At 39.0% G+C, this 25,135-nt stretch overlaps 1 protein-coding gene and 1 long non-coding RNA gene across 7 annotated transcripts in view; one reads left to right on the forward strand and one right to left on the reverse strand.

Annotated features, from left to right (window-relative positions):
- SLC25A21 (solute carrier family 25 member 21) overlaps positions 1–25,135 on the reverse strand; it is a 470,243-nt gene that overhangs the window by 44,277 nt on the left and 400,831 nt on the right. For all 6 annotated transcript variants that reach the window (XM_038544546.1, XM_038544544.1, XM_038544547.1 and 3 more), the window contains one exon: positions 5,906–5,972. In XM_038544546.1, the coding sequence (XP_038400474.1) occupies positions 5,906–5,972 (67 nt within the window). The remainder of the gene's footprint in view (positions 1–5,905; positions 5,973–25,135) is intronic.
- On the forward strand, positions 21,213–23,714 carry LOC111097003. Its single transcript, XR_005363152.1, has 3 exons — positions 21,213–21,402; positions 21,943–22,088; positions 22,223–23,714. It is a non-coding gene; the product is annotated as an uncharacterized LOC111097003 (long non-coding RNA).

The raw sequence follows: 25,135 nt of genomic DNA on the forward strand, positions 1-25,135 counted from the left end.
GGCCTTTGTATTTTACGGTCTTGAATGTCTTCTACTCTATTACTTTATAACCCAGTAAGATGGGGGAAGAAATAAAAGCAGATTTGGAGATCAAATAATACTCTGTTGTTAGAAAGAGGTGGTTCCTTGTAGACATGGCTCTATGAGTCCTTGGGCAGCTCCAAAGTCACCAGATAGATTTTGATTCTTTAAAAACCCAGGAATGACTTTTGTGCCATGCTTCTTTAGCTCAACTACATATGTAGACTTTTCTAGATCAAGGATTCATTTATTTACTCATTCAAGAAATATTTATTGGATTCCTCTTGTAGCAGTAAATAAAGAGAAACCCCTGACTCCTTGGTCTAACATTCTAGGGGATGGTGACAACCCTGAAACTATCCTGGTGTTAAATAGCACCCATGGCCACACTGTTTTGGTGAAACCCTTAACCATGGAAGGAAAAGTGCTATTGTCTTAGGCTTTAAGGACTTAGGCTTTAAAATGCTTACTTTCCTGGGGGTTTGATGGGAGCAGTCCTGGGACTGAATCCTGGCTACACTACTTAGCTGTTAAAGCATAGGTAAGTTACCTGATCTTATTAGTCCTCAGGAACACAAAACTTACCTTCCAGGGTACTCCTTAAGTAATATAATTTGAGTAAGATTTTATTTTCTTTCTTTTTTCAAAATATTTTATTTATTTATTCATGAGAGATACACACACAGAGAGAGGCAGAGACACAGGCAGAGGGAGAAGCAGGCTCCATGCAGGGAGCCTGATGTGGGACTTGATCCAGGGCCTCCAGGATCATGCCCTGGGCTGAAGGCAGCGCTAAACCACTGAGCCACCCAGGCTGCCCTGAGTAAGATTTTCTGACATGGCTGACACAGATAGGACTTTCAGAAAATCTTAATTTTCATTCTTTCTTCACTTTGGCTAATAAGGGAACCACAGATCCTTAGTTACTTGTATTGCTCGTAATAGCTCGTAATAGTGGTCCAGAAAACACTCTAAGATCTTTGCATGTGCTTTGCATTGAATCCATGCAACACTGCGAGGCAACAGTTTATTGTACAATCATGATTCTTATTTTGTACATACCCATCCTGCAGCTTGTGAGTGGACAGACTGACTGCAAAGCCTGTGCATACTCTTATCCATGACATATGCTTACTCACTGCTGAACCATGACTATTAAGAATTTGGGATTCTCTGCCCTAGAATTTTCCTGGTGCTGAGGTCTTCTTGTCTTCCCTGACCTTGGAAGCCCAGAGTCCCTCAAGGCAGAAGATTTCAAACATTTTTGAGCACAATCTATGTAAAAAGTATTCATACAGCATGCACGCACACATGCATGCATACATGAATGTAGAGTACTCTTGTATATATAACTGAAACAAAACATTTCTGTAAAGCAATGTTTACCTCCTCACTATGTGTAATGTACTATATTTCTATTCTGGTCATGACCCATTACATCTAGTGACCCACTAAATTGGTTTTATGACTCATAGCTCATGACCTATATTTGGAAACACTGAACACTGGGTTCAGGGAAGTTCTGGGATTGGATGGACCTTACAAAGGGCCTTACTACCTTTTTCTTTTCTAGTGTGAAGATGTGGCTTTGATTTTTGTTTTTCTTTATTTCTGACCTTCTGTAGTCACAAGGGATTAAGGACCAAACTGAGATCTCAAGGGAGAAGTCTGGGGATAGGCACTTGGCCTGTCATTGTAGCAATTTTCACAGGGAATTCCAAGTCTATGTGTTGGGGCAATTCTAGGCTTTTCCTATCCCACCTCTAAAATTGTTAGAAAAACCAAACTACTATTAGCTAACTGGTACTCATCAGCAGTGTTGCTGGAAGCTTTTGGTGAATGGCTAGGATGAAATGACTCAGGTTCCTGGGAATAAAGAAGCCTCAAAAGTCACAGTGATGAATTGTTAATGTACTGAATTCAGAAGAAATGAACAATATATTATACACTGAAATGAGGAAATAGTACTTCAAATAAATAAGGCAATATCCCAAGGAAGGAAAAGCTAAAATCTTTTAAAATGGAGTTTCAGTAATAGCAAAATAACTGTCATCATTAGAGTTCAAACCCAATATTTACTAAAAAAAATTCATTCATTCATTCAACAGATATTTACTGAATGTCTCCCATGTTCAAAGCCTAGAAGACATCATACCAAAACTATATTCTTAAGAACTAGTAGATTAGCTGCTATTTAAATTCCTCTCTACACAACACTACTCCTTTATGGCTTTCATGATAATTCTCAGTAGCTTCTCATCCACAACATCGATCAATACGTAGATGTGATAGAAGTACCCTATCACATAAGATATGAGGTTAAACTCTAAGGATGAAATTAGGAGGGTCAACATGTAATAAAGTTGCCTCCCGAAAGTTGTACCGATGTGTGACTAAAAGAGTTTTGAAAACATTCATATTCAATCAAGGTTTTGGGAGTCCTGAACATAAAATCTGGAATCCAAATGGATTGTGTCATACATAGCCTATATACAATAATCTAGAAATTGGTAGTCTCACTTAGGGAGAGGGGCTGCCCCAGAAGGACCAGCCATGTGGTCTCTGAAGAAGAGTGTCAGGTTGTGGTTGGGCGAGGGAGGTGAATACAGCTCTCCAGCACTTTCTCCTTTCCTTTCATTCATGCTCACTAAGCAATCTGATGCCTAACCTTACCTCCCAGGTATTCTGGTCCAGGATGCAGTTAAATTACATGGAAACAATTTGGTCCATTTGGATCTTACTTTTAACTACCTAAGCAGTGCTCAGACTAGGGCTAATTATTCCCCACTACCAAGGCAAACTGCTTCTGAGTACTTCTCTTAAAGCTTGTGCATTTTAAGGCCCTCCAGTTTGGCTAGTGGGAACAGGTACTATTCCTGGCCCTGCGTGCTTGCCAAGCACTGTTCTCCCTATTGCTCTGGATGGCTCCTCCCCAGGCCTTGCTGGTTTCCTCATGTGCATGCACTCCTCAGTTCTCAGCTAAATATTTAAGGGGTTCCTCTGAAGAGCTTAGGAACTGTGTATGCAGCTTTCTCTTCTCTGGTACCTCTGTCCTGTGAACTCTAGCTGCCTTGCCCCCTCCAGCCTGTCAGCTTCATGTCAACCCAGGCAGTACACTGGGCTCTGCTTAAAATTCCCCTATGTGCCCTGGGTCTGGAAAAACTTCTCAAGGCAGTAAGTTGGGGCAAACCATAGAGCTCATCTCATTTGTTTCCCGTCTCTGTCTTTCCTTGTCTGATGTCCACTGTCTTGAAAATTGTGGTTTCATATATTTTGTTCATTTTTGTTGTTGCTGTTTCAGGCAGGAGAGTAAATCTGGTCTCTGTTACTCTGTCTTGGCTGGAAATGAAAGCCTTGGTCTTCCAGAAACTGAATAGTAGATGCAGGAATTTTGGGGGAATAGGATAGGAATGTCTCCTGTTATAAATCAATACACTTTCTTTTGGTTTCTCTCTGTATGTTTCACTTGTGCATCTAACATTGATTGGGCATCTAGTATGTGTAGACACCATGACAGGTGTAGGGAGAGTGGTGAACAAATAGCCTCCACAATTCATTCTCTCTCATGAGTTTGGTTAGCATTAGGCAGTCCTTGAGAATCCATCCATGGAAAAATGGGATTTCTGGACCTGTGAACCTCAAGACCAGACCTTGGAACCTGGAACATGGTGCCTCCCATGTCTGAAGGACCAGTTGGTCTCTTTCTGGGGTATTTATTTCCTTTTTCTCACTGCAATATTCATTCTGTCTTAATTTGTGAAAGGGGAAGTTTCATTTATTTGGCATTGATGAGTCTTATTTTAATGATGAATCTCATTTCAAAGAATAAAGCGCAGAAAAACTTGACATTGTTTCTAATGCTGATTGTAATTGAAGTGTCAGTACCAGGGAATACACACACATATGTATATTCACAGAACATACATATATATATGTGTATATATGAATATACATATGAGTGTGGGTATATTTATATATATGTACACATATATGGTCTCTGAATATTTTTTCTGAAGTAAACTTTGATGACATACAATGATGCAGTTCATAATGTATGAAATTGTTACAATCAGATGATTGCTTTCCTCATAAATTCTAAGATAAATATCTAGAAAATGAATGTTTTCATATATTGTATTGAAAAACTAGTGCTATCCATCTGGCAAAGATAGACTTAACTCCAAGTTATACTTAAAAAGCCAATGCACTTACCATATGTCTCAATAATTTTAAGGTAAAATCGACTTGAAACAAGATGTCTGGGACACATACACCATATCCAGTTGCCCAAAAGTTCATCTGTTAACCATTGTTCTGGCAGGGAGCATTGCTTTTTTTTTTTTTTTAAGTAGAGACTAACTCAGTTTTGTAAAGCTCAACTTTTTTTCTTACATAAAAGACTGTTCAACACTGATAAACTTTAATCCTCTTCAAATTTAAATTAAATTATCTCCAATGTATAGTATTAAGGAAAAATATTCCAGGAAAAAAATTTAGTTATAATCTACTCTATTTATACATGTAAAAACACTGAACAAATGAATATATTATTCCATGGAGACAAAGTGACTTTCCTTTTGAAAAGGAACTCTGCTCTGTTTGTTTACTTGGGCAATCTTTTATCAAGTGAAGCCATTTCATAATTCAATTCAGCCCTTTTGTGTACTTTGGTGAACTTTTTCCAGATTCTCTACTGCAATTCAGATCCTTATAATGAAATTTGTATTGAAGTAATAATATAAAAATCACAAAAACTATGGCAACAAAGAGGGGCTGAATTTATAAAGAAAGTATGTTTTAAAGCTTTGTTTTCTGAATTCTAGACCTGCGTTAAATCCTATTAAATTACTATCTTGACATAATGTAAAAGTTCGGTGTCTGTACATATATGTTGGCTATTTTATCAAAAATTTTAACTTAGACATCCTCTTAACTTACTAAATAAGAGTATAGAAATTGTCCTATCTTACCTTTTAGGAATATTGGGAGTACAAATTGGGTAATGTATCTGAAAAAAAGCTTTATGGTCATTAGTTGGAAAGGAAGATTTCGGTCTAAATGTTTGTTATCCTTCTTATGGAAAGACAAAGCCATATTTGGTGAAGTCGGTGTGGGAGTGGGGGCCCTGCCTGCCAGAGTCACTGTGATCAAGACTTCTGTCTGAAGAACATAGAAAAGAATGATCAGACTTAGTTCTTTCTTCCCCGGAGGTCTTGCCAGATCTCCGTTTTCCTATCCAGATACTGAACCAGCAAGTAGTACATAAACTTTCATAGTTATGTGGTTAAAGAATGGAAATCAGCATGGTGGAAGTAATAATTTTGTAAAAACCAGAATAGAGAATTTTAACAGAGGAGACCGGGTGGAGGGGGGTGAGGTAGGAAATGAAGTTAGCATGCCAAATAAATGTGTTATATGAGAATCATATACAAAAAAATACAGTGTATTCGTTTGCTCTGTTCATAAAATGGAACTAATTTAGGAAAAAAAGGTTTTTCTACCACTTTTCCCTCCTCTCCTCTCCCTCTCTCTTTAATAATTATTACTCCCAAGGAAAATTTATGAATTGCTTTTAGAAAATATCCAAGCTGTTTTGTGGCTGCTGTGGTTCAAATACATGAATTTCATTCACCACTGTACTTTTTGTATAATTCCTCATCAGAAGGGAGTGCCTTTACCTGAAAAAAAAAAATCCATAAACCAATATTTGAGAGTGACTCCAGCCTAATTATAATAGAAGTTATGCTATAGCTTCCATATTAAAATCTTTACTGTCTTATGTTTAATTCACGTTAATGTTCCATAGTTTGTTGTGGGGCATGTTAGGGCTGAAGTTGTCACTGCAGTCTATTTTCGCTTGGTGGAAAGGTATCTAATTGCTTACCTTCACTGCTCTCTTTGGTGTTTCAGCCAAGATTGGCGGCAGAACCCCCTTGTAAAAACCAAACAATCTATTGGAGAAAGAAAAGATTTTGTGTAAATGAATCAGGAAACAGGTAATTCTGCCTTTGTTTATGGAAAAAGCAACTATTCTTTAAAAAAAATTATTTATTTATTATGAGAAGCAGAGACACAGGCAGAGGGAGAAGCAGGCTCCCTGCAGGGAGCCCGATGTGGGACTTGATCACAGGACCCCAGGATCACGCTCTGAGCCAAAGGCAAACACTTAACGCGGAGCCATTGAGACGTCCCCTAAAGCAACTAATCTGAAAGTGTTCGCAATTATTCCATGTACCACACCAACCATGAAGTCTTCTTTTCTCTTAATTCTAAAATGCAGAGATTATAAATTCTACACTTATTAGCACTATGAAATTCTGAAGAATAAATGACACTGTGACTGGAATCCCCTAGGTCCATTGCTAACGACCATAATGAGTTGTACCTTAAGGATGAACTTGACCTTCCTCACTCTAAGGGATCTTCAATTTATTTTCTCAGTTGTATGGTAGGTAGCTTCAAGCTGTCCACAGTTTTGCATTTCCTCCCTTGTAACCAAATGAGGTTAGGGTTATACCTGAGCCCACTAGACTGGAATTTTCTGTGCTAACAAGGGGCATAAATATTTAATCTTAGCTTTACTAACACTAAGAAACTAACAAGCTCCAATGGCTACGGAAACTGGGCTCCTGGCCCTGTCCTGAGTTAGTCACAATTTTTTTTTTAACTTCCTTGATGGAGATAGAAAGCCAGGGACATATGTTGCTGACAGAAATGTCAAAACTTCCTTGCTGATATGTAGTCTCACAGAGCCTGGGATGACTGTCGTTGCCAATGTTGAGGGACTTGTCACATATTCAAACGTTTTTAGAAACAAAAACTAAGACAAAAAACAAAACCGAGAATGAGTGCCATATGCATATGATAAGGTTCATAAAATGTCATCACTTACTTCATATTAGATTTTAAGATTCAAAATTTTAAATTTGCTTGCCCTGGGAACAAATATATATATATGCCATATACTCATTTTAAACCTGAAATGTATAAATGGAATATTCTTCAGAATATTTTCTGAGATAATCAGTTTTCCTGATGAACCCATATGTGACTACAGAAAAAGGCAGGGCTCAATGTGTCTGTATTTTAGGATGTCCATTTAACAAGGGGCTGGAGCTTCTCTGATTGACCTCTTAAGCTTCACTCCAACTTCCTTAAATTGGGTTCTGCTTCTAGCTGTGCTTCTGGAACAAGAAAGTTAAGAGTTTATACGTACTAATCCACTGTGCCACCCAATCCAACATGGTGATCTCTTGCTCTTCCTTGATTCACTGGCTTACACAGCACACTTAGGGAAGCAAAAGACTTGTCTTATAGCTTCTAAATTGTTAGCTCCTTGAGAACTGAGTATGCATTAGTGTGCTTGCCCCAGAGTCTTCTCTGTATGTTTATGTAACTAGGACACAAATGTTTGTTAAGCATATGGATTTCACGAAGGAGAAGAAAGGAATCAAATGATCCCCTGGAAAAAAAATGATCCCCTGAATTAGGCTTACTCTATCCACTATTCTTGACTTAATTTTTGCTAGCATTGTGAATAAAAAGTAAAGCAAGACATATGATTTGAAGAACTATGGACTTCATGTTTCCCTCCCTCCTTCCCATTCCAATTTCAACTACTAATGCTTGAAATTCACTTACAAATTAAAATACCACTACTCTTTATCATTTACATATCATTATAAATTAATCATTACATAATTTTCAGCATAAGAGGGACTAAGTATAGGGTTAGGTCTTCCCAGAAGATAAATGTGATTTTCCTGAATAGAAGTTCTATATCTATAATGAAAGATATTATTAGTTCTGTTCTTTCTGTGCTGATTTTTCCATATCTGGAAGATTATGTCTGGTTTTGGGGGAAAAAATTAAGAACATCTAAGTAAGTAAGGCTTCTACAACAGAGTGTCCCTGCTAAAAATAGATGTACTTAAAATCCAATAAAACAGAGAACAGTTATAGGAAGTTGCTCAACCTGGAGAAGAATAATCACAGGGGGAAACATGATGAACATGACGGATCTCTTGAAAGGCGAGCATGTAGGAAAGAGATTTGATTTTTCTGTTTGTTACCAGGTGGTAGAACTAAGACCAACAAGTGAAGCAACAAGAAAAGACACATTATTGGCCCAGTAATAGCTTAATACAGGGAAGTACTCCTAATGGTCAGAACTGTCTACAGATAGAATGGGCTCTCCCAAAAAGTGATGAATTCTCCTTCATGGTATGTGGTCAAGCAGTGTGGGTGGCCACTTGACATGGATGCCAGAGATGGGATATGTATAGCAATGGATGAACTTATTCGTTCTCAAAATCGTTCTACACCAATCCTCGGATTTTGTTGTTCTAAGAAAAATAACAGGAAGATATGGGGAAGTGCTTTCCTGAAGAGACAAAAATCTGCCTTACTTCAAACTTTTGCCTGAAGTAGAGCACTGCTTCTCTGGGGGAGGACAGAAATCTTCTAAGTAACACAGAAGGTCTTCATTTTAAAAATGATGGGAGAAAATATTAGAAAGAGGTGTAAGGCAGGAGGGAAGGGAGGCAGCTGGGAGAACCATAAGGATTTAATCTGAAAAGAGCTGGGAGGTCCTGAGCCCTCTGCTTCAAGTTGGCGATGCTTCCTTGATGCGCCCTCCTTCCCTTCTCTCTGCTTGGTTCCTTTCATGTGTAATCATCTCCCACCCTCCCCCAACTCCCTGCCACTGCCTCCAGCCATCCCACCATCCTGAACTTTCTAACAGTGAATGAATAGCTTTAATGGGAAATTCTCGGGGATGTAGGCAGCTTTAGCTGGAAAATGGAAAGCTAGATCTACTCCCTTGCATTGTTTTCACGGTATATCCTTGCAACAGTGGACATCTACAGAATAATCAGGCTAGCACCTCTTCTTTTGGGAACTGCCCCACCCAATTTTTTAAAACACTGGAACCAACACATTAGTACAATACGATACTGCTTGAAGGCAGTTGGTTGATTGGGCACCTTACCAAATGGATCCAAATGGTATTCTGTCTCTTTGCCCCAGTTAATCTGATTGAAGCTAGATCTAGCAGAGTTTTTCTTCAGGACTTGGGAATTAGAACTGTAAAGGTCAAGTCTCCCTCTGTGTGGTTGAAGCTCTAAGATAAAAGCTAGCATATCAATGGCAGTCATGTTTTCTGTCATTTAGAGAAAGTCAATCTGCAGTGATTAAAAAAGAAGGAAGTTACCATTCAGGGAAACATAGAAGCAAGATGGAGAAGTTCTGGTGCTGTGAGTATGACCCTGCTGCCAACAATTTTTTACTCTTAGTTACATCTTAACCCTTCTTGAATATTGGCATTTCCCTTTGCTTTTCATTCTTTGAGATACCGAGTATCATTTAGAATAAATATCCCCCCTTTTTTTTAACCTAAATAATTTTGAATTGGGTTTATTACTTAACAACCCAAAATCCTGGATCCAGAAAGTAAGCCTCATGGCCTCTATAGCCAAAGTGGCTGCCACAGTACCTCCATGTCATGCTGTCTCCCATGAAGAGCCTTATTGCCAGTGAAGATTGGCACTTGGGCCAATCAGAAGAGTCACACCCAAAATTGATGAAAGAGAATGTAGTGGGCTAGGGTCCAAGCTGATGATCTACTTTTCTGACTTGACTAGATAATTACTGGAAGCTTTCCTAATGTAAAGTATGATATACGGATTCTTAAAAGCAAAAGGGAATTGTAACATTCTATGAAGGAGATACCTTTTTTTTTTCCTGCTAAAGAACTAATGTTTATACCCAAATGCACTGTTCACTCTGCCAAATTTTTCTGCCTTCATGTAGTTTTGGTTTGAAATGCGGAGCATGTGGCTTATGAGGACTACAACAAGGGAAGTTAAGAGATTTGTGACACCCATTATCAACATGCTTTATCCTGCTTACTTCTCAAGGGGCAGACTGACACATCCAGTCTACACTGTAGATGAATGGAAACTAATTCTAATGTGTATGTAGCATTAATAGCAGTTCTTTTCCCTGAAAAGACAGTAATGCCACCATTCTGGCTTTAAGTTCTGACCAATATCAAGCCAACTGGAGAACTCTTTGGAAGAGGCACAAGAACCAATGCAAGACCTCCCATAACGAGGTAATTTGAACTAAATGGTAGCCCTCACACAGACACACATTATTGTGTGTGCAGGTGAGGTCTACTGCCACATGCCTGCTAAATAGGGGACAGGGACTGTAATCAAGTTCCATTGTCCTCCCAGTCCATGTCCTCGACCACTGGGCTACACTCTATTGCAATTATTCTTGAAATAAACTTATTTCTATAAAGACTTTTGAAAAGTTATTTTATGTTGCAAATATGTCTTATCATTTCTTACTTTCGGAAAAGTCAGAAATGGGGATCAAAAATCAGTTTTCTAGTCCCATTTCCATTCAGTTCTGTTTTCAAGTAACGTGAAAAATTACCTGCGTAACCGACTGATTGGGGCTGAGATGAACAAGATCATTTTTTGGTGAAAGCTTTGGGTTGTTGATTAAGTATTTTCTAGTTGGATTAGAACGAGAAAAGTAAAAGCAGGCCTAAGGATAAATGTTTCTCCTCCCAGGATAACTTTTGTACTTAGGAGGAATACCAGGATAATTCTGTCTGTAGGAGAAAGACAGTACTTCAGTAATATAATAAAACACTGAAATATTAATACTATATATTAAGGTGAAAACTGTTATTATCCAAAAGGTCAGTGGAGTGTACTGCTTGTTGTTCACCCAGCAGATATTTCTCTTTGCTTTTTGGAGTGCAGGTGTTCACAATCCCTTGTGCTCAGAGAAGAAACCCCTTCTCTAGTTCAGAGGTGGAGCAGAATTCTTTGAGCCAATCATGGTGGTCCCATTCCCTTGCCAGTGAATCCTGTCACATGCATGGACATATGATCCAAACCTAGCCCATTAGGCCAGTGGTGGAAGAGGGGGAATGTATGTTAGAAGTTCTGGATTTCTAGCCTAAAGGAAAGAGGCACATGGAAAGAAAAGTCCTTCTTCTTTGCTAGTTGTGCTATCTGCACGAAGTGCCTGTGTACCGTGGTCAAATGAGACATCATTGCCCACAAACCCAAGAAGACCAGTACACAGATGGAAAGGACCTGGATCTCAATGACAAAATTGGGCTGTTGAATTAATCAACCCTAGAAATCTATCTCCAGATCTCTGGTTAGGTGAAATTAAAAATATGTCTTTACTATCTGATACATCTTCTGTTAATCTATGGCCAAAAGAATTTGAGAAGAACATGTACAATGTAGTTTGGATCTTCACTGGCAAATAGCCTTTAACACCTCCATTTCTGAAAAAGCCTTAAATTAGAATTCTTAAATCGTAATTATAGTAAAGGTAGTTGTTGAATGTTAGGCAAAGCATTTAGGAGTCTGTGAGAACCATTTTGAGAAATGATTTTAGATTATTTCTTTCAGAAGCCCATCACACATTAAAACCCTATCCTATTAGGACGATTACCTATGAGAGAACCCATACCACACATGGAATAGCTCATAAGCAAATATCAAGATGGGATTCCAGGTCGCCAAAGCCATTAATGGTGGTTCATATACTAATGAGAGTTGTTGTTCAGAAACATAAGTAGATACAGAGTACTACAATATTGGATCACATTTGTTTTTCATTGTATAATCAAAACAGGCCTTGTATTACTTATGTACATCTATAAAATGAAGATCAAAACTGCATCGCACGTGTTCTTTTCTCAAAGACACAGCTCATACGTAGCTTATTTTAAACACAGATTCGTGCCAAACCCCACAAAAAAATTTTACCCCTCATTTCCCCCCACCCCCGTTTTTAAAGTGTGAAGCTATTTAACATATCAGGTGGCTCCAAGGTAATAGACCAATCAATGAAAAGATGCTGATGGTATGAAGTGAGGAGATGTGGAATTTCCTTTGAGTTCCAGTTTGTGTCCCGTCTTGGTGGTTCATTCATGGCAAGCCGAACCCTTGAAGAAGCCTTCCTGCTGTCTCTCATTAGTAGGGTCTAATTTTAGGTTACCTTGTTTAAAGTCCAAACTTTAGACACCCAAAGAGACTAGACAGATCCTTAATTAAACATCTTGTACCTGACAACATCTTTAGTCCATTTGGATGACTGGAAAAAAGTTACTGGCTTTCAGTCAGCTACTGAAATCCAAAGACTTTGTGGTAAATAGTGGGTAGACAGGACGGGGCTTCACATTCTCAAATTTGACTCAGGTAAAGAAACCAAAACGGAGTGGAAAAAAAAAATCACATGTCCTGTCTGACCCTCCTTTTTTCCTTCTGAGTCACCCCCTTGTTGGTTTTGCTGTTTTTTGTTTTTTGTTTTTTTTTTTTTTCTAATTTAGTATGTAGAAGATGTTTGTTTGCAAGTCATTTGTACCATGCAATTGGACTGCTCATACAGGCAGGCTGGGAAATTTCCGCAGTTGCTGGGCTAGTAAGCGGGATTCTGGTGTGAGGAACAACATGGAATCTTTTCTTCTTTGCGGTCCCCAAGGAGAAAGGGCAATATGTACCTGCTTCAAAACCGATCTTTCGAGGGAGTTAAACCTTGTGGTCCATCAGAAAGGTTGTCAGAAGACTCAGCTGATAGGTTACTGAGAAGATGAGTGCAAGAAAACCGTGAATAAGATGTCTTGCTCCCTAAGAGAGGAAAAGATCGATGCACAGATCTGCTGCCAATGGAAACTGAGGCTTTTCCTGGTTGTCAGAGATGAAGTGCTTTGGGGCCCAAATTGCTGAGACTCATAGCCAAGGTCCAGCAACCATAACTGAATGCCAGGACTGAGGTACACATCATCCAAGCCTGAAAAGGCCAATTAAAGAAATGATTTCCAAGTTTTAAAGCCATTTTCAAAGCCACCTGCGGCACACTCACATGCAGCATGAGAGGGATGCTTTCACCTGGATCCCAGTTCTTTGCCAAAAACCTGGCATTCAGTAAGTGTCCAGAGCAGCAATAATACTCACCGGTGAAGCATGAAATAGGAACGACAGGGAAAGTGACACCAGATCCCCAGTTGGGGAAATTGGAAAGCATTAACACGTCTGTGTACCTAACAGAGCACAATTACTACATTTTATTTTGTTTCAACAGTCAGAACCTAAATGAACATCACCATTCAGTTCTGTTCTGGGCACTGATCCAAGCTCATCTTTGGTACAGTTGATTCTGAAGCCTTACAGTCAATCATATCTTCACAATTTGTTCTTCTTTCAGGCTTCAGGCATCCTCCTGATTTCCATTTCTTGTTTGGAAGCCTTGAGTCATCTGTGCTGGCAACATGACCAACCCAAATCAGTCATTTTCTCCAAATTACATTGAAATAGGGATCCTGCTAGTTTGTTTTCGTCCTCCTTCTTTCTTTCACATAATTTTCCCTTTAAGGATCTCCTAATACAAAGCTGATTGAAGGCATACAATATCCTCTTTCTTCTGCTGTTGTCAAATCCAAGTTTCTTACCCACATACTGTAGCTCTGTAATTAAAACAATGAGGGCGGCACTCAGCCCTGGGTTATGAGTGCAAGGCTTCTTCTACTGCTTGATGGGTCGTGTACATCCCAGGGCAGGATTCTGGCCCCGACGCTATACCTTTAGGGCATTATTCTGACATCATTTATTCTCCACAAGTCTCAGTGGTTCACAGAATCCAAATGAAAGAGTGGAGTTTCATGGCTCTGTTATTTGAATTATGTGGAATCTGCAATCTGAAGTTCACAAAATTGCATGCATCTTGGGGCCATTTTCATTTAAGCAAAGGAGAGAGGAAAAACTATGTATCCTTCAAAGGAGAGGAAAAACAGCTTAAAAGACTAAGTGACACAGATTCGTCTTTTAAAACCAGCAATTGAACTTCAAGGCAATGCAACACAACAAAAGTTTTAGCTAACACTGTAACATAAAACAAACAAAAGTTTTCCCTGCTTCAACTCATATCAGATCTTCGAGCACAAACAATATAGTTATTATTTTTCATTACAGAGAATTAATTGAATTAAGTTTCTGCATATGGTCCTTGGATATATTTGTTACCCCAAACCATGCCACTTTCATTATATGCTGTATGGAGGGATTCTTTAAAGTTTTCCTGAACACTCGTTTTTAACTGAACTTTGAGTATGATTTTTACCACGACAATTAAACTTTGTTGATATGTCTAAAATAAACTACAACTTTGATTTTTCTAAGATACAGAAAAATTAGTTTAGCTGTCAGTATCATTTAGGAGGTAGGTTTATGGCTTGATTCCCTGGAAAGTTGGCTGGGTGCTGGACGCTCTAAACATGTTGCACAGCTCAGCCCAAAGAAGGCATTAGCGTGATATAAGAACCAGAACCCTGATGGAAAACCCTAAGGAAAGAAAGAGCAAAAAAGATATTTGAGAAGTGACTGAAGTAAATCATGTGGGTAGAGTGTGGTGTTAATTGCTCCTTAATCTATAAGTGAAGAGACTTACTTTTTTTTTTTTTTTTTTGTGAAGAGACTTAATTAGAACTGACTATAGGGCACCTGGGTGGCTCAGTGGTTGAGCATCTGCCTTCAGCTCAGGTTGTGATCCTGGGTCCTGGGATCGAATCCTATATCAGGCTCCCGGCAGGGAGCCTGCTTCTCCCTCTGCTTGTCTCTGCCTCTCTCTGTGTCTCTCATGAATAAATAAATAAAATCTTAAAAAAAAAAGAACTGACTGTAGAAAAAGTGTATTAATATTCAGTGACAGCACATTGCCTTGCCTATTAAGATAAACACATTTACATTAGGAACTAAAAACCATTTAAGGGCAGTCTTTCACTCCTGTGGACGGCAACTATGAGGAAAAAGACTTAACAAACAAACGAACGAACAGACAAAACCCCAAAACCAACCAAGGCAACACTATTTCTTGGAGGGGAACTGAAAGCCAGAAAAGAAGTACTGAGGGTGGAGTCAAAAGATCTCTTCACCCACCAGCTCTCTGCTAAACATGGCCCACTGAGGGAATTCCTTGCTTCATCCATTCTACTTAGTCCATTCTCTCACTAACTCCCTCCTTTTTTTTTTTTTTTTTACCTTCTGTGTTTCTAATTTCTGTCCTTCCCATTCATGAAGTAACTATCATTCATTTATTCACTCACTCATTCATTCATTCATTCATTCATTCAGTATTCTCTGTTCCAGGCACTAGGCTAAACACATTTCTCTAGGGTCAAATGTTGATGCAGTAGTCCTAGTAGTCCCCAAATCCATAAGACCCTAATTTTCTCCAAGAAGTCTGCTCTGAGATGGTAGACAAAAATCTTGAGATTACAATTGCCTACAATACTTGGCCAAGATGTTGTCTTTCATATTACATTATGTGCTTAGCACATGGTAACATTCAGATAATATCTATTGAACATAATTATATTCAAATGAGAAATTAACTATATACTTATTCATACACACCTACACATATAGGCAAGCATGTATAGAGATCTATGTACACAGATAGGACCCAGACATGATCCATATTCACAGTTTAAATGATTTGTATATTTTTAATTGATTAGAGTATGCATTATTCACATAATTACCATATTTAACCCAGGTTATAGATTGCTTGACAATAGCCACTCCTGTTCTTTATCACCACCCTCTGGCATTTAGCATTAATTCGATGCTATCTGTCAGTAAGGCAATATGATATAGTGGGTAGAAATGTGAGCTCTGGAGCCACACTCCTTGGGTTTGAATTCTGGCTCAACCATATGTTAGCTGTTTACCCAGCATGAAAAACCATTGGCACAAAAGGTGAGCAAATTAATTCCAAAGCACTACTGCCAGAATAGAGATTTTTTTTTTAATGTCAGCTTTCTCTACAAGTGCTTATGAAAATGAGTTGGTACATGGTTGTAATAAGTAGACTGATTTAATAGCTTGATATAGCAGGGCTTGACATAACTAAGGTAGAAAACCTCAGAATTTAGAGATGTCCTTCACAAATAGAATCTTACCTAAGTGTATGATCCAGTACCTTAGGAATTCACACCCTGTTGTGGAATTCTGCTACAATCAACTTATACATGGTTGAGGCCAAAGATGTTGTGAACTAAGTGCACTGAACAGGCCACTCCCAAAGTGTAAGTCACATTTAGAAGTTCATTAACTCATTATGGCTGCCAGTTATTACAGTAAGCTTCAAAATTAATTTCTTGAGGTGCCCCCTAGTGGCATTGTAGTTAAATGCAACTCAACAATTGTCTGCACCCTAAAGAACAAAGCCTTGGACCAGAGTTTTTTGCAGGTTACAAACTCCAGTCTGATCTAACAGACCTTCATTTCACTACATTAGGCCCCCAAGGAGTAGCATTATGACAGCTTGGGATTCTAACAGAATTGAGACTACTGAGAGAAACTTTAGAAACAAAAATAGCAGTCCTTGTGCTAAATGCTTTACAATTATTATCTCATTCAATTTTTACATGAAATAGATTTCCACTCTTTTCATTTCATAGGAAGAACCAGGGAGACCTAGAGACGTTAGCAATTTTTTCACTAGTCAAACAGCTGGTAAGTGGAGGAACTGGGATAGGAACATAAGTCTACTTGACTCCCAAATCTCTGCTCTTGAGCACTGTGCTTGATTCTTTGTTCTCGGGTTGAGTCGGTGTCTGACCCACTGGGAAATGTCAATCCGCCTCTGCTCCTGTGCTCCTTCTATGACTGTGTCTCTAGTGCTCAGGCGTCAGTCTCTGCTTAGTTGGCTAAAATGCTGGGTTTTGGGGCACCTGGGTGGCTCAGTGGTTGAGCTTCTGCCTTCGGCTCAGGTGGTGATTCTGGGGTCCTGGGATCGAATCCCACATCGGGCTCCCCGCTGGGAGCCTGCTTCTCCCTCTGCCTATGTCTCTGCCTCTCTCTGTGTGTCTCTCATGAGTAAATAAATAACATCTTTAAAAAAATTCTGTACCAAATTACATTCTCAGAGAGGCTGGACCTTACTTCTCTTCTATTTAAAATCGCAACACCTCGACTTGAGTCCCTACCCTTTCTGCCTGCTTTCTTTTCCTTTATGGGAATTATCCCCCTCAAATGTGCTTTATTGTTTACCTGCTTGTTTTATTTATTCTTTGTTGCTCTCGCTAGGATGTAAGCTTCATGAAGAAAGTGCAGGGGCTTTTGTTTATCTTACTTGTTGACATATCCCGAGGGCTAAATATAGGACCTGACATATAATAGGTGCTCAGCAAATATTTGTGGAACAAAAGAACAAATGCATTGTATTCCCACTGACTCAGTCTGGCAGTGTTGTGAATAGAAACTTGTATCTGGTATTTTAAACTATTCCAAGATCAATCTTTTTCACTTTCCTACCAAATGTCAATTCTTTTTGGTTTCTTTGGAATCACGTAGGCTTCACCAAAATGGCTATCAATGAGGAAAGTTGTGGGTACTTCCTCCAGCTAACATGAGTAGACTTCATGAAATGGCAACAGAAGAAACATAGGCTTCATCTCTTCCCCATGCTGTCAGAGCCTGACTCTAGTGTTCACACTCTCCAGGCCATGTGCTCAGGGAAGTAGAACTCTCTCCAACCCTGGCATGATTGATTTAATCACCTGGTCTTCTTCTCCTCACCTGTAATAGTATGAGATGTGAGCATGTAACTGAATTCTAGCCAACAAAGTTTGAGGGGCATTTTGAGGGAGTTTTTCACCCTTTCCTGAAAAAAAAAAAAAAAGGATCCCCGTGCCTTACCACCAGAGATTTGGATTTGGTAGATCTGAGTGCATGTTCAATAATATGTATTTTTAATACTACCCCTAATTCTGACGCAGAAGGTCCAAGAACTACAAACTGAAAAATTAAAAAAAAACAAAAACAAAAACTTGCCTATCAGGTTAATGACCTAGGGCTGCTCTTACCTGGATGTCTATCTGTTAGGAATCAGGCCAGAGTACTCAGTACCATTTGATCAGGTAATTCCTCTAGAAACTTTATGAAATTGTCCTCGCTTTCTTCCATTTTCTATTCTAGAGTGTACTTGCTTTTTTCAGTGAAAAAATGCTAATTGCAAGTGTGCTCCATGCCTCTGACATGGCCATCTCTGGCCTTTGAGACCAGGAAGCTATAGATAGTTTTACCATCAGTCCCTGCTGAATAGAATCCCAGGTTGCATTCCCCCAACACCTGCTGGCTGCCTTGCTCCTCTGAGGGCTACTTTTTGGTTTCCTCTTTGGGCTTATTTAGAATAACACTGAGACACACCAAAACCAGATTATTAGCTTGCCCACATCTTTTCAAAAGAAATTAATATTTCATTCCACCACTGTCTATCAAGTCTAGCAGAAATTGTGGTTGGCAGAAAGCATGTTTTCACTGTTTAAACACTTGAACAAAATTTAAATGAGGGTACTTTTCTCTCATTCTGCCAATAGTTGTGCCCTCTGCAGAACAGGTACAACAGGAAGCAGCCCCTGCTGTAAAGCAAGCAGGACCACACCTACGGCTGTTTGAGCTGAGGAACGTACGAAAACACCTTCCTTATGCTTTATGGAATGAACCAACAACAAAGAACTCAGGCATCTCTGAAGTTCTGCAGGTGATTGATTTTTAGAGAAGCGACACTGCATGGAGAGTGTGGCTACAGATTTAGTTTATTTTTTTCTTTTTTTTTTTAATAAATTTTTATTTATTTATGATAGTCACACAGAGAGAGGGAGAGAGGCAGAGACACAGGCAGAGGGAGAAGCAGGCTCCATGCACCGGGAGCCCGACGTGGGATTCGATCCTGGGTCCTCAGGATCGGGCCCTGGGCCAAAGGCAGGCGCCAAACCGCTGCGCCACCCAGGGATCCCCCTACAGATTTAGTTTCTAAATTGAGGACTTGTTTTGAAGACAAAAGACCTCTGAATGACCCACTCATTACCACTCATCATTTATTCTTCCCACCAAAGCCACCATCTGGGGCTCTGTCCTAAGGAGTTTCAAGTCCCTCCCATATAGTCTCTATTTTTAATTACCAATGGCTTAATATTTTCAGGATCATTCATTTACTTATCAGCAAGTATTTGTTGAGCACCTACTACCTGAGCCAGGTACTAATTACCAATAGTACATATAATTTGGTCATTGAAATAGCAAATGTGCTATGATTTTGTCAATTATCAAGTCTATAAGCTAGAATGATCCAGGTACAATATTTTATTAATCTGCATATTTGTCCCTGAGGCAGGAAAGGCACAAATATACAAATATATTTTTCTCTCATTTTCCAAGAAATGCTAAGTAATGGAAAGGTTACAATACTTATTATCTCAGGCATAAAAAATAAGTACCTGAAAATTAATTTGGATTTCATATTTGGACTTTGAATTTTTCGCTCCAGTAAATTCATTCATTCATTCAACAAATAATTGAGTATCTGCTATGTGCTAGTTATGGCCCTCTGGGTTAGAGATAAATGGTGAACAAGTTGGACATATTTCCCATAATCACAGAGCCTACATCCTGTTTGGGGAACAAGACAATTAACATAATAAACAAGTAAATAAAATGATGTCATATCAATATCACCAATGATTCGGGAAATGCAAATAAAAAATGATAAGCTACCACTTTACCCCTATTAGGGCAGATTTATTTATTTATTTATTTATTTATTTATTTATTATTTATTTATTTGAGAGAGAGGGAGCGTGAGCAGGGGGAGGAGCAGAGGGAGAGGGAGAAACAGATTCTGTGCTGAGCATGGAGCCTGATGTGGGGTTGGATCTCATGATGCTGACATCATGACCTGAGCCAAAACCAAGAGTTGAAAGCTTAACTGACCTCACCACCCAGACACCCTGACATGGATAAATCTTGAAGACATTATGGTGCTACATCAATTAAGCCAGAAACAAAAGGACAAATATTCCATGGTTCTACCTATGTGAGATACTGCGTCAAATTCAGAGACAGAAAGTAGAGGGGTCGTTGTCAGGGACCGTAGGATGAGGGAATGGGGAGTTAGTATTTAATGGTTGTGGAGTTTCAATTTTGCAACATGAAGAGTTCTGGAGATGGATGGTGGTGATGGTTACACAACAATGTGAATAGACTTAATGCCACTGAGCCACTGAACTATACACTTAAACATTGTTAAAGTAATGAATTTTATGTTACATCCATTTTGCCACAATAAAAAAAATTATGCCAAAGTGTGAGAAGTTATAAGGATAAGGAAAATTAAGCAGGAGGGTAACTGGTTGCTCTGAGGAATAGGAGAAGGCTAGTAATATGATAGGATCTTTAGGGGAAACCTCATTGGAAAGATACTTGCTCAGCTGAAGACTTGTATTTAGAAGACGAAATCTATGGGAAGAGAGAAAAAATTTAGAAATGGAAAACTTTAGGAAAAAATTACAACAAGGAAGAATCCAAGGCAGCAGTTTGTAACTAAACTTTTGCTTCTTTCTTCACATAAGGAGGATGGAGAAAACATGATTTCCAAGGTAGTCTCTTAAGATGTTCTAAAATCTAATTATAAAATTAGGTCATGCTCTTCAGACATGTTCTTCTTCCTATAGGAACTCAATGCATAGTAGTTGCTCACTGTATTGAAGACTTAATATCAAGTAATTTGGTAAGACCAACCAGAAGAAAAGTCAATATTAAATATAGAATTATAGCATCACTACTATCTTTGGACATCACTACTATCTTTGGACCCCTTTAGGGTCCTTAGTCCTTTCTTCTGAAGCTTGATTTCTCTTTGTAATGTCCCTGTTATGACATCACCTGGCTCCTGATCAGACACTAGATGCCAGGACCCCACATCCTTTTTTGAGTACCCCTCTGACCTGAGTAATTTTGCTCCTGAGGCGACAGACCCTCTTGCCTCAAGCCTAGTTCTGTTTTCAGGTGACTTTCTTTTTCTTTCTTTCTTTCTTTTTCTTTCTTTCTTTCTTTCTTTCTTTCTTTCTTTCTTTCTTTCTTTCTTTCTTTCTTTCTTCTTTCTTTCTTTTTTTCAGGTGACTTTCAATTGATTCTGATCACTAGATTTGATGGCTAATTTTATGTCAGTCTGACTGCCACAAATTTGGTCAAATATTATGCGGGATGTTTCTGTGAGGATGTTTTTGGATGATATTAACATTTAAATCAGAATACCATGTAAAGCAGATTATCCTCCATAACGTTGGTGGGTATTATCCAATCTGTTGCAGGCCTGAATTGAATAAAAGGCTGGCCCTCCCCAAATAGAAGAGAATTCTTCTGTCTGATGGCCTTTAAATGGGAGCATCAGCTCTTCCTTCTTCCAGACTTTGGACTTGAAGTGGGACAGTAGCTCTGCAGATTTGGGATTTACCAGCCTCCATTATCTCATGAGCCAATTCTTTGTAATCTTTGTATGTTATAGGTATGTGTATATTCTATTGTATCTGTTTCTCTGGAGACCCCAGACTAATACACCAGGAAATATAGAATAAGTCCCGTTCCAGTCCTCTTAAGGAATTGCAAAATATTTGAAGATGGTCACTGAGCACCCTGATGCCTCTCTTCTCTAAGTTAACTCCTTAGCTTTTTGTATGACAGGGCCTCAGACCTCTCATTATTTGACCAAAATGGACCAAAATCCACACTCAGTACAGGCTCATCTGGACACAGTAGGGCCAGACCATTGCCTCAATGTTCTAAATGTTATACTTCCATTCATATGGCTAAAGACCAATTTAGCTCTGTTTCATTCACGCCATTCTGTTATGTATATGTATAACACACGCACACACACACAAATATGTAACCTGCTTCTGTAAACCTACCCCTCTTCTTTAAGACTATGATAGAATGAAAGGGGATGGGTAGGAGCAAATATGTTCCAAGTACATTAAAGGGGAGGGAAATAAGATTTAATAAGAGTTGCTTAACATATGTAATCTTATTTCATCTTTATTTATAGATGTGGAAACAAAAACTCTTGGAGCCTATGTAACTTATCCATATCAACATAGTTAAGAAGTAATTGAGATGGGACTGAAGCCCAGTTGTCTCTGATCTTGAAGCCTGGGGTCTGTCTACTACACCAAACCACACAGCATATACACGGTGAGCATTTAAAATATTTCCAGAGTAATATAAAGTCAGAGAAAGACGGTGTCCAAGAGGAAAACAAGGGAGGAAACTATTAATATAAGGGAGAATCAAATTTACCTCCTTGTTCTTTTTATACCTTCCCACAGAATTCAAGAAGTCTCACAGAAAAAAATTTCACCAGCAATAACAGAATATGTGGCAAAGAAGGAATAAATACATGTTTTTCAGGTGTGCTAAGAACGGAGGAAATGAGATGAAAAAAACCTAACAACAATACACACTCAATAATCATGACTGTTAACTTGAATTTAGTCTCAACCCTTGACAACCGTGGTCCAAACCATACTCCCACTTATATTAAATAATAATGAAAGGGGAGAAATCTGCTATCTGACCATATTTTAGAAAAACTGGACACCAAACAGTTTTCATCCAGCCATAGGTAAAGTTCCCTATTCATTGAAGAAACAGTGTGATACCTAAGAAAGATCTGCAGTTACCATCCACCATGAAGAACTAACCCTGTATTCAGAAAGTGGGCATTTTGCACATAGAACAATCCCATGAATCTCATGTGTGCACACACACAAGCACACTCACAAATGTGGGTTTTTTCCCCTCCATCTCTGTCAGTGCCCTGTGGTGGTAGTCCTTGATCCCTATGAGACCCCCCACTCTCATGGGGCTTGGCAACTTATCTGTCCTATAGAGCCATCAGTTGATGTTTCTGGTGATGAGCTCAGAGCTGTCTCTCTCCTCCTCGAGGCTGAGTGGATTCTGTGTAGAGGCCTGGCATTTCTACTAAGACTGCAAATGAGAGCCTGGGATTCAGAGCTGAAAGTGGATTTCCTGCACAGCTGAGCCAAGTGCTTCCAACCATCCAGCCAGATGTTTGTCTATATGGTCCTGGCAGTCATAGCTTGGGATGGAGCCAGGATTTGGCCGATTTCTATACTGAAAAGCTTGATGGAATGCTGGGGTGGTGCCATCCCATAATAAAAAAGGTGGTCTCTCAGATTGGCACACCACTCCCATTTGCCTTGGGAGTCTCTCCAAAAGGAAGAGGTGCTTGAGTAAAAGTAGGTGTGTCCATCTAGTCCTTGCCAGGGCTTGAGTGGAGGAGGGGAGGGTACAGGCTGAGGGAAGGTGGATGGAGAAGAAAGATTCTGAGTGATTGGAAGCTTGTGCCAGATGGAGCTGGAAGACGGTGCTCTGTTGCTTCCCTCTGCACATGTGTGGCCACCAGGGGATTGCCTGGCTATGCACACTGCTTCACATCTGTCAGCTAAATCAAAGTTGCATAATTGAAGATGCAAAGCGAGAAACATTACGTGGTGCACAAGGCTCCCCAGAGGATTTTGGATCTGTAATCCAGTGAGGAGATTTTAATGAGACATGAGCCTAGCACTCTCATCTGTGAGAGACAATCTTCCTCCAGCTGTGTTTAAGGATGTGGAAAACTTTTTTTTTTCCAGAATATGAGGAGTCTTTCTCAACTGGTCACTGCCTTCCCATTTCTCGTGGTACCCTTTGGCCTTCCTCCCAAAGAAATGTTTCTTTGTGAAGTTTGGACTATTTTCAGCATGAAGAAGGCACAAAAGACCCTGAGATTGAGGCTTTGGAACATATGAATCAAGAAAGGTGTGCTATATAAAACCATTAACCTGGTATCATTTCTCACAAATAAATTTAAACATTTTAAAATATTTAATCATAAAAGTAACACATATTCAAAGTGAAAATTCAAACAATATATAAAGATGGAAAGTGTGAAGTAAAAGTGTAAATAGGATTCTTTGCTTGTGTTCCTAGAACAGTGCTTCTCAAATGTTCTGTGGTAAAGGAATAATTTTTCCTTATTTTCAATCCTCACAAACCAATACTTTTGTAAAGTACCATAAAAATTAATTATCAGAACAATTACAGAAAAAGGACCCAAAAGCATGCAGAATACCAATCCATTTAAAAAAAAATAAGTTCAACAGATCACTGACTTGGATGTAGTGGTAATATCAAATTGCTATAACCTTTCTATACACACTCAATTTTTGTACTTACTGTGGCCCACACTTTGATCATTCATTTTCTTCTGGAGATTTTCAAAACTTTCTATACATATCAAACATACAGATAATTTTTTAAAAAAAGGTTTTATTTATTTATTCATAAGAGACACAGAGAGAGAGAGAGAGAGGCAGAGACACTGGCAGAGGAAGAAGCAGGCTCCATGTGGGAAGCCCAATGTGGGACTCGATCCCGATCTCCGGGATCACGCCCTGGGCTGAAGGTGGCACTAAACTGCTGAGCCACCCAGGTTGCCCTATACAGATAATTTTTTAAACATAAGAGTAATAGTACTCAATAGTATATGTATTGGTCTATAACTTGCCTTTTGACTTGATATATTTTGACATCTTTCATATTAGCCCTTAAAGATGTATATCATTTTTTTTTGTGACTTCATGGCTTTCCACAGTATGAATGTACTACATTTAAAAAAAAAAACTGGTCTCAACATTTATGGGTATACAGATGATTTCTAGATCTTGCTTATAGTCGAAATTTAATGGCATGACCTCCATAAATGGACTGTTAACTCTATATGCTTTTTTAAGAAATTAAAATTTTAATTAATTAATTAATTTTTTAGAGAGAGCAAGCGTGCACATGTGTGCTTACACACAGGGGGAAGATGAGTTGGGAGGAGGGAGAGAGAGAATCTTCAGCAGGTTCCATGCCCAGTGCAAAGTCCAAGGTGGGGCTTGATCTCACAACCCTGAGATCATGACCTGAGATGAAATCAAGAGTTGGAAGTTTAACCGACTGAGCCACCCAAGTGCCCCAATTCTATATGCCTTTTGATGTCAAAGTCACCACTAGCACTTGTTAGAAGTTCTGCTTTATGAAAGCAAAAGCAAAATATTTTGCAGTCCAAAGGTTCTTTACCTTCAAACTAGCTTGTTGATCATTCTGAGAGTGGTTGGTGGTGAAATGACTGGGCTAAGCTTTTGTCACCATGCACAGCATAAGACACACTCTCCTCCAGAGGAGAGGGCTGG

This window comes from Canis lupus, chromosome 8, assembly GCF_011100685.1.
Source record: "Canis lupus familiaris isolate Mischka breed German Shepherd chromosome 8, alternate assembly UU_Cfam_GSD_1.0, whole genome shotgun sequence".
Lineage (NCBI taxonomy): Eukaryota > Metazoa > Chordata > Mammalia > Carnivora > Canidae > Canis > Canis lupus.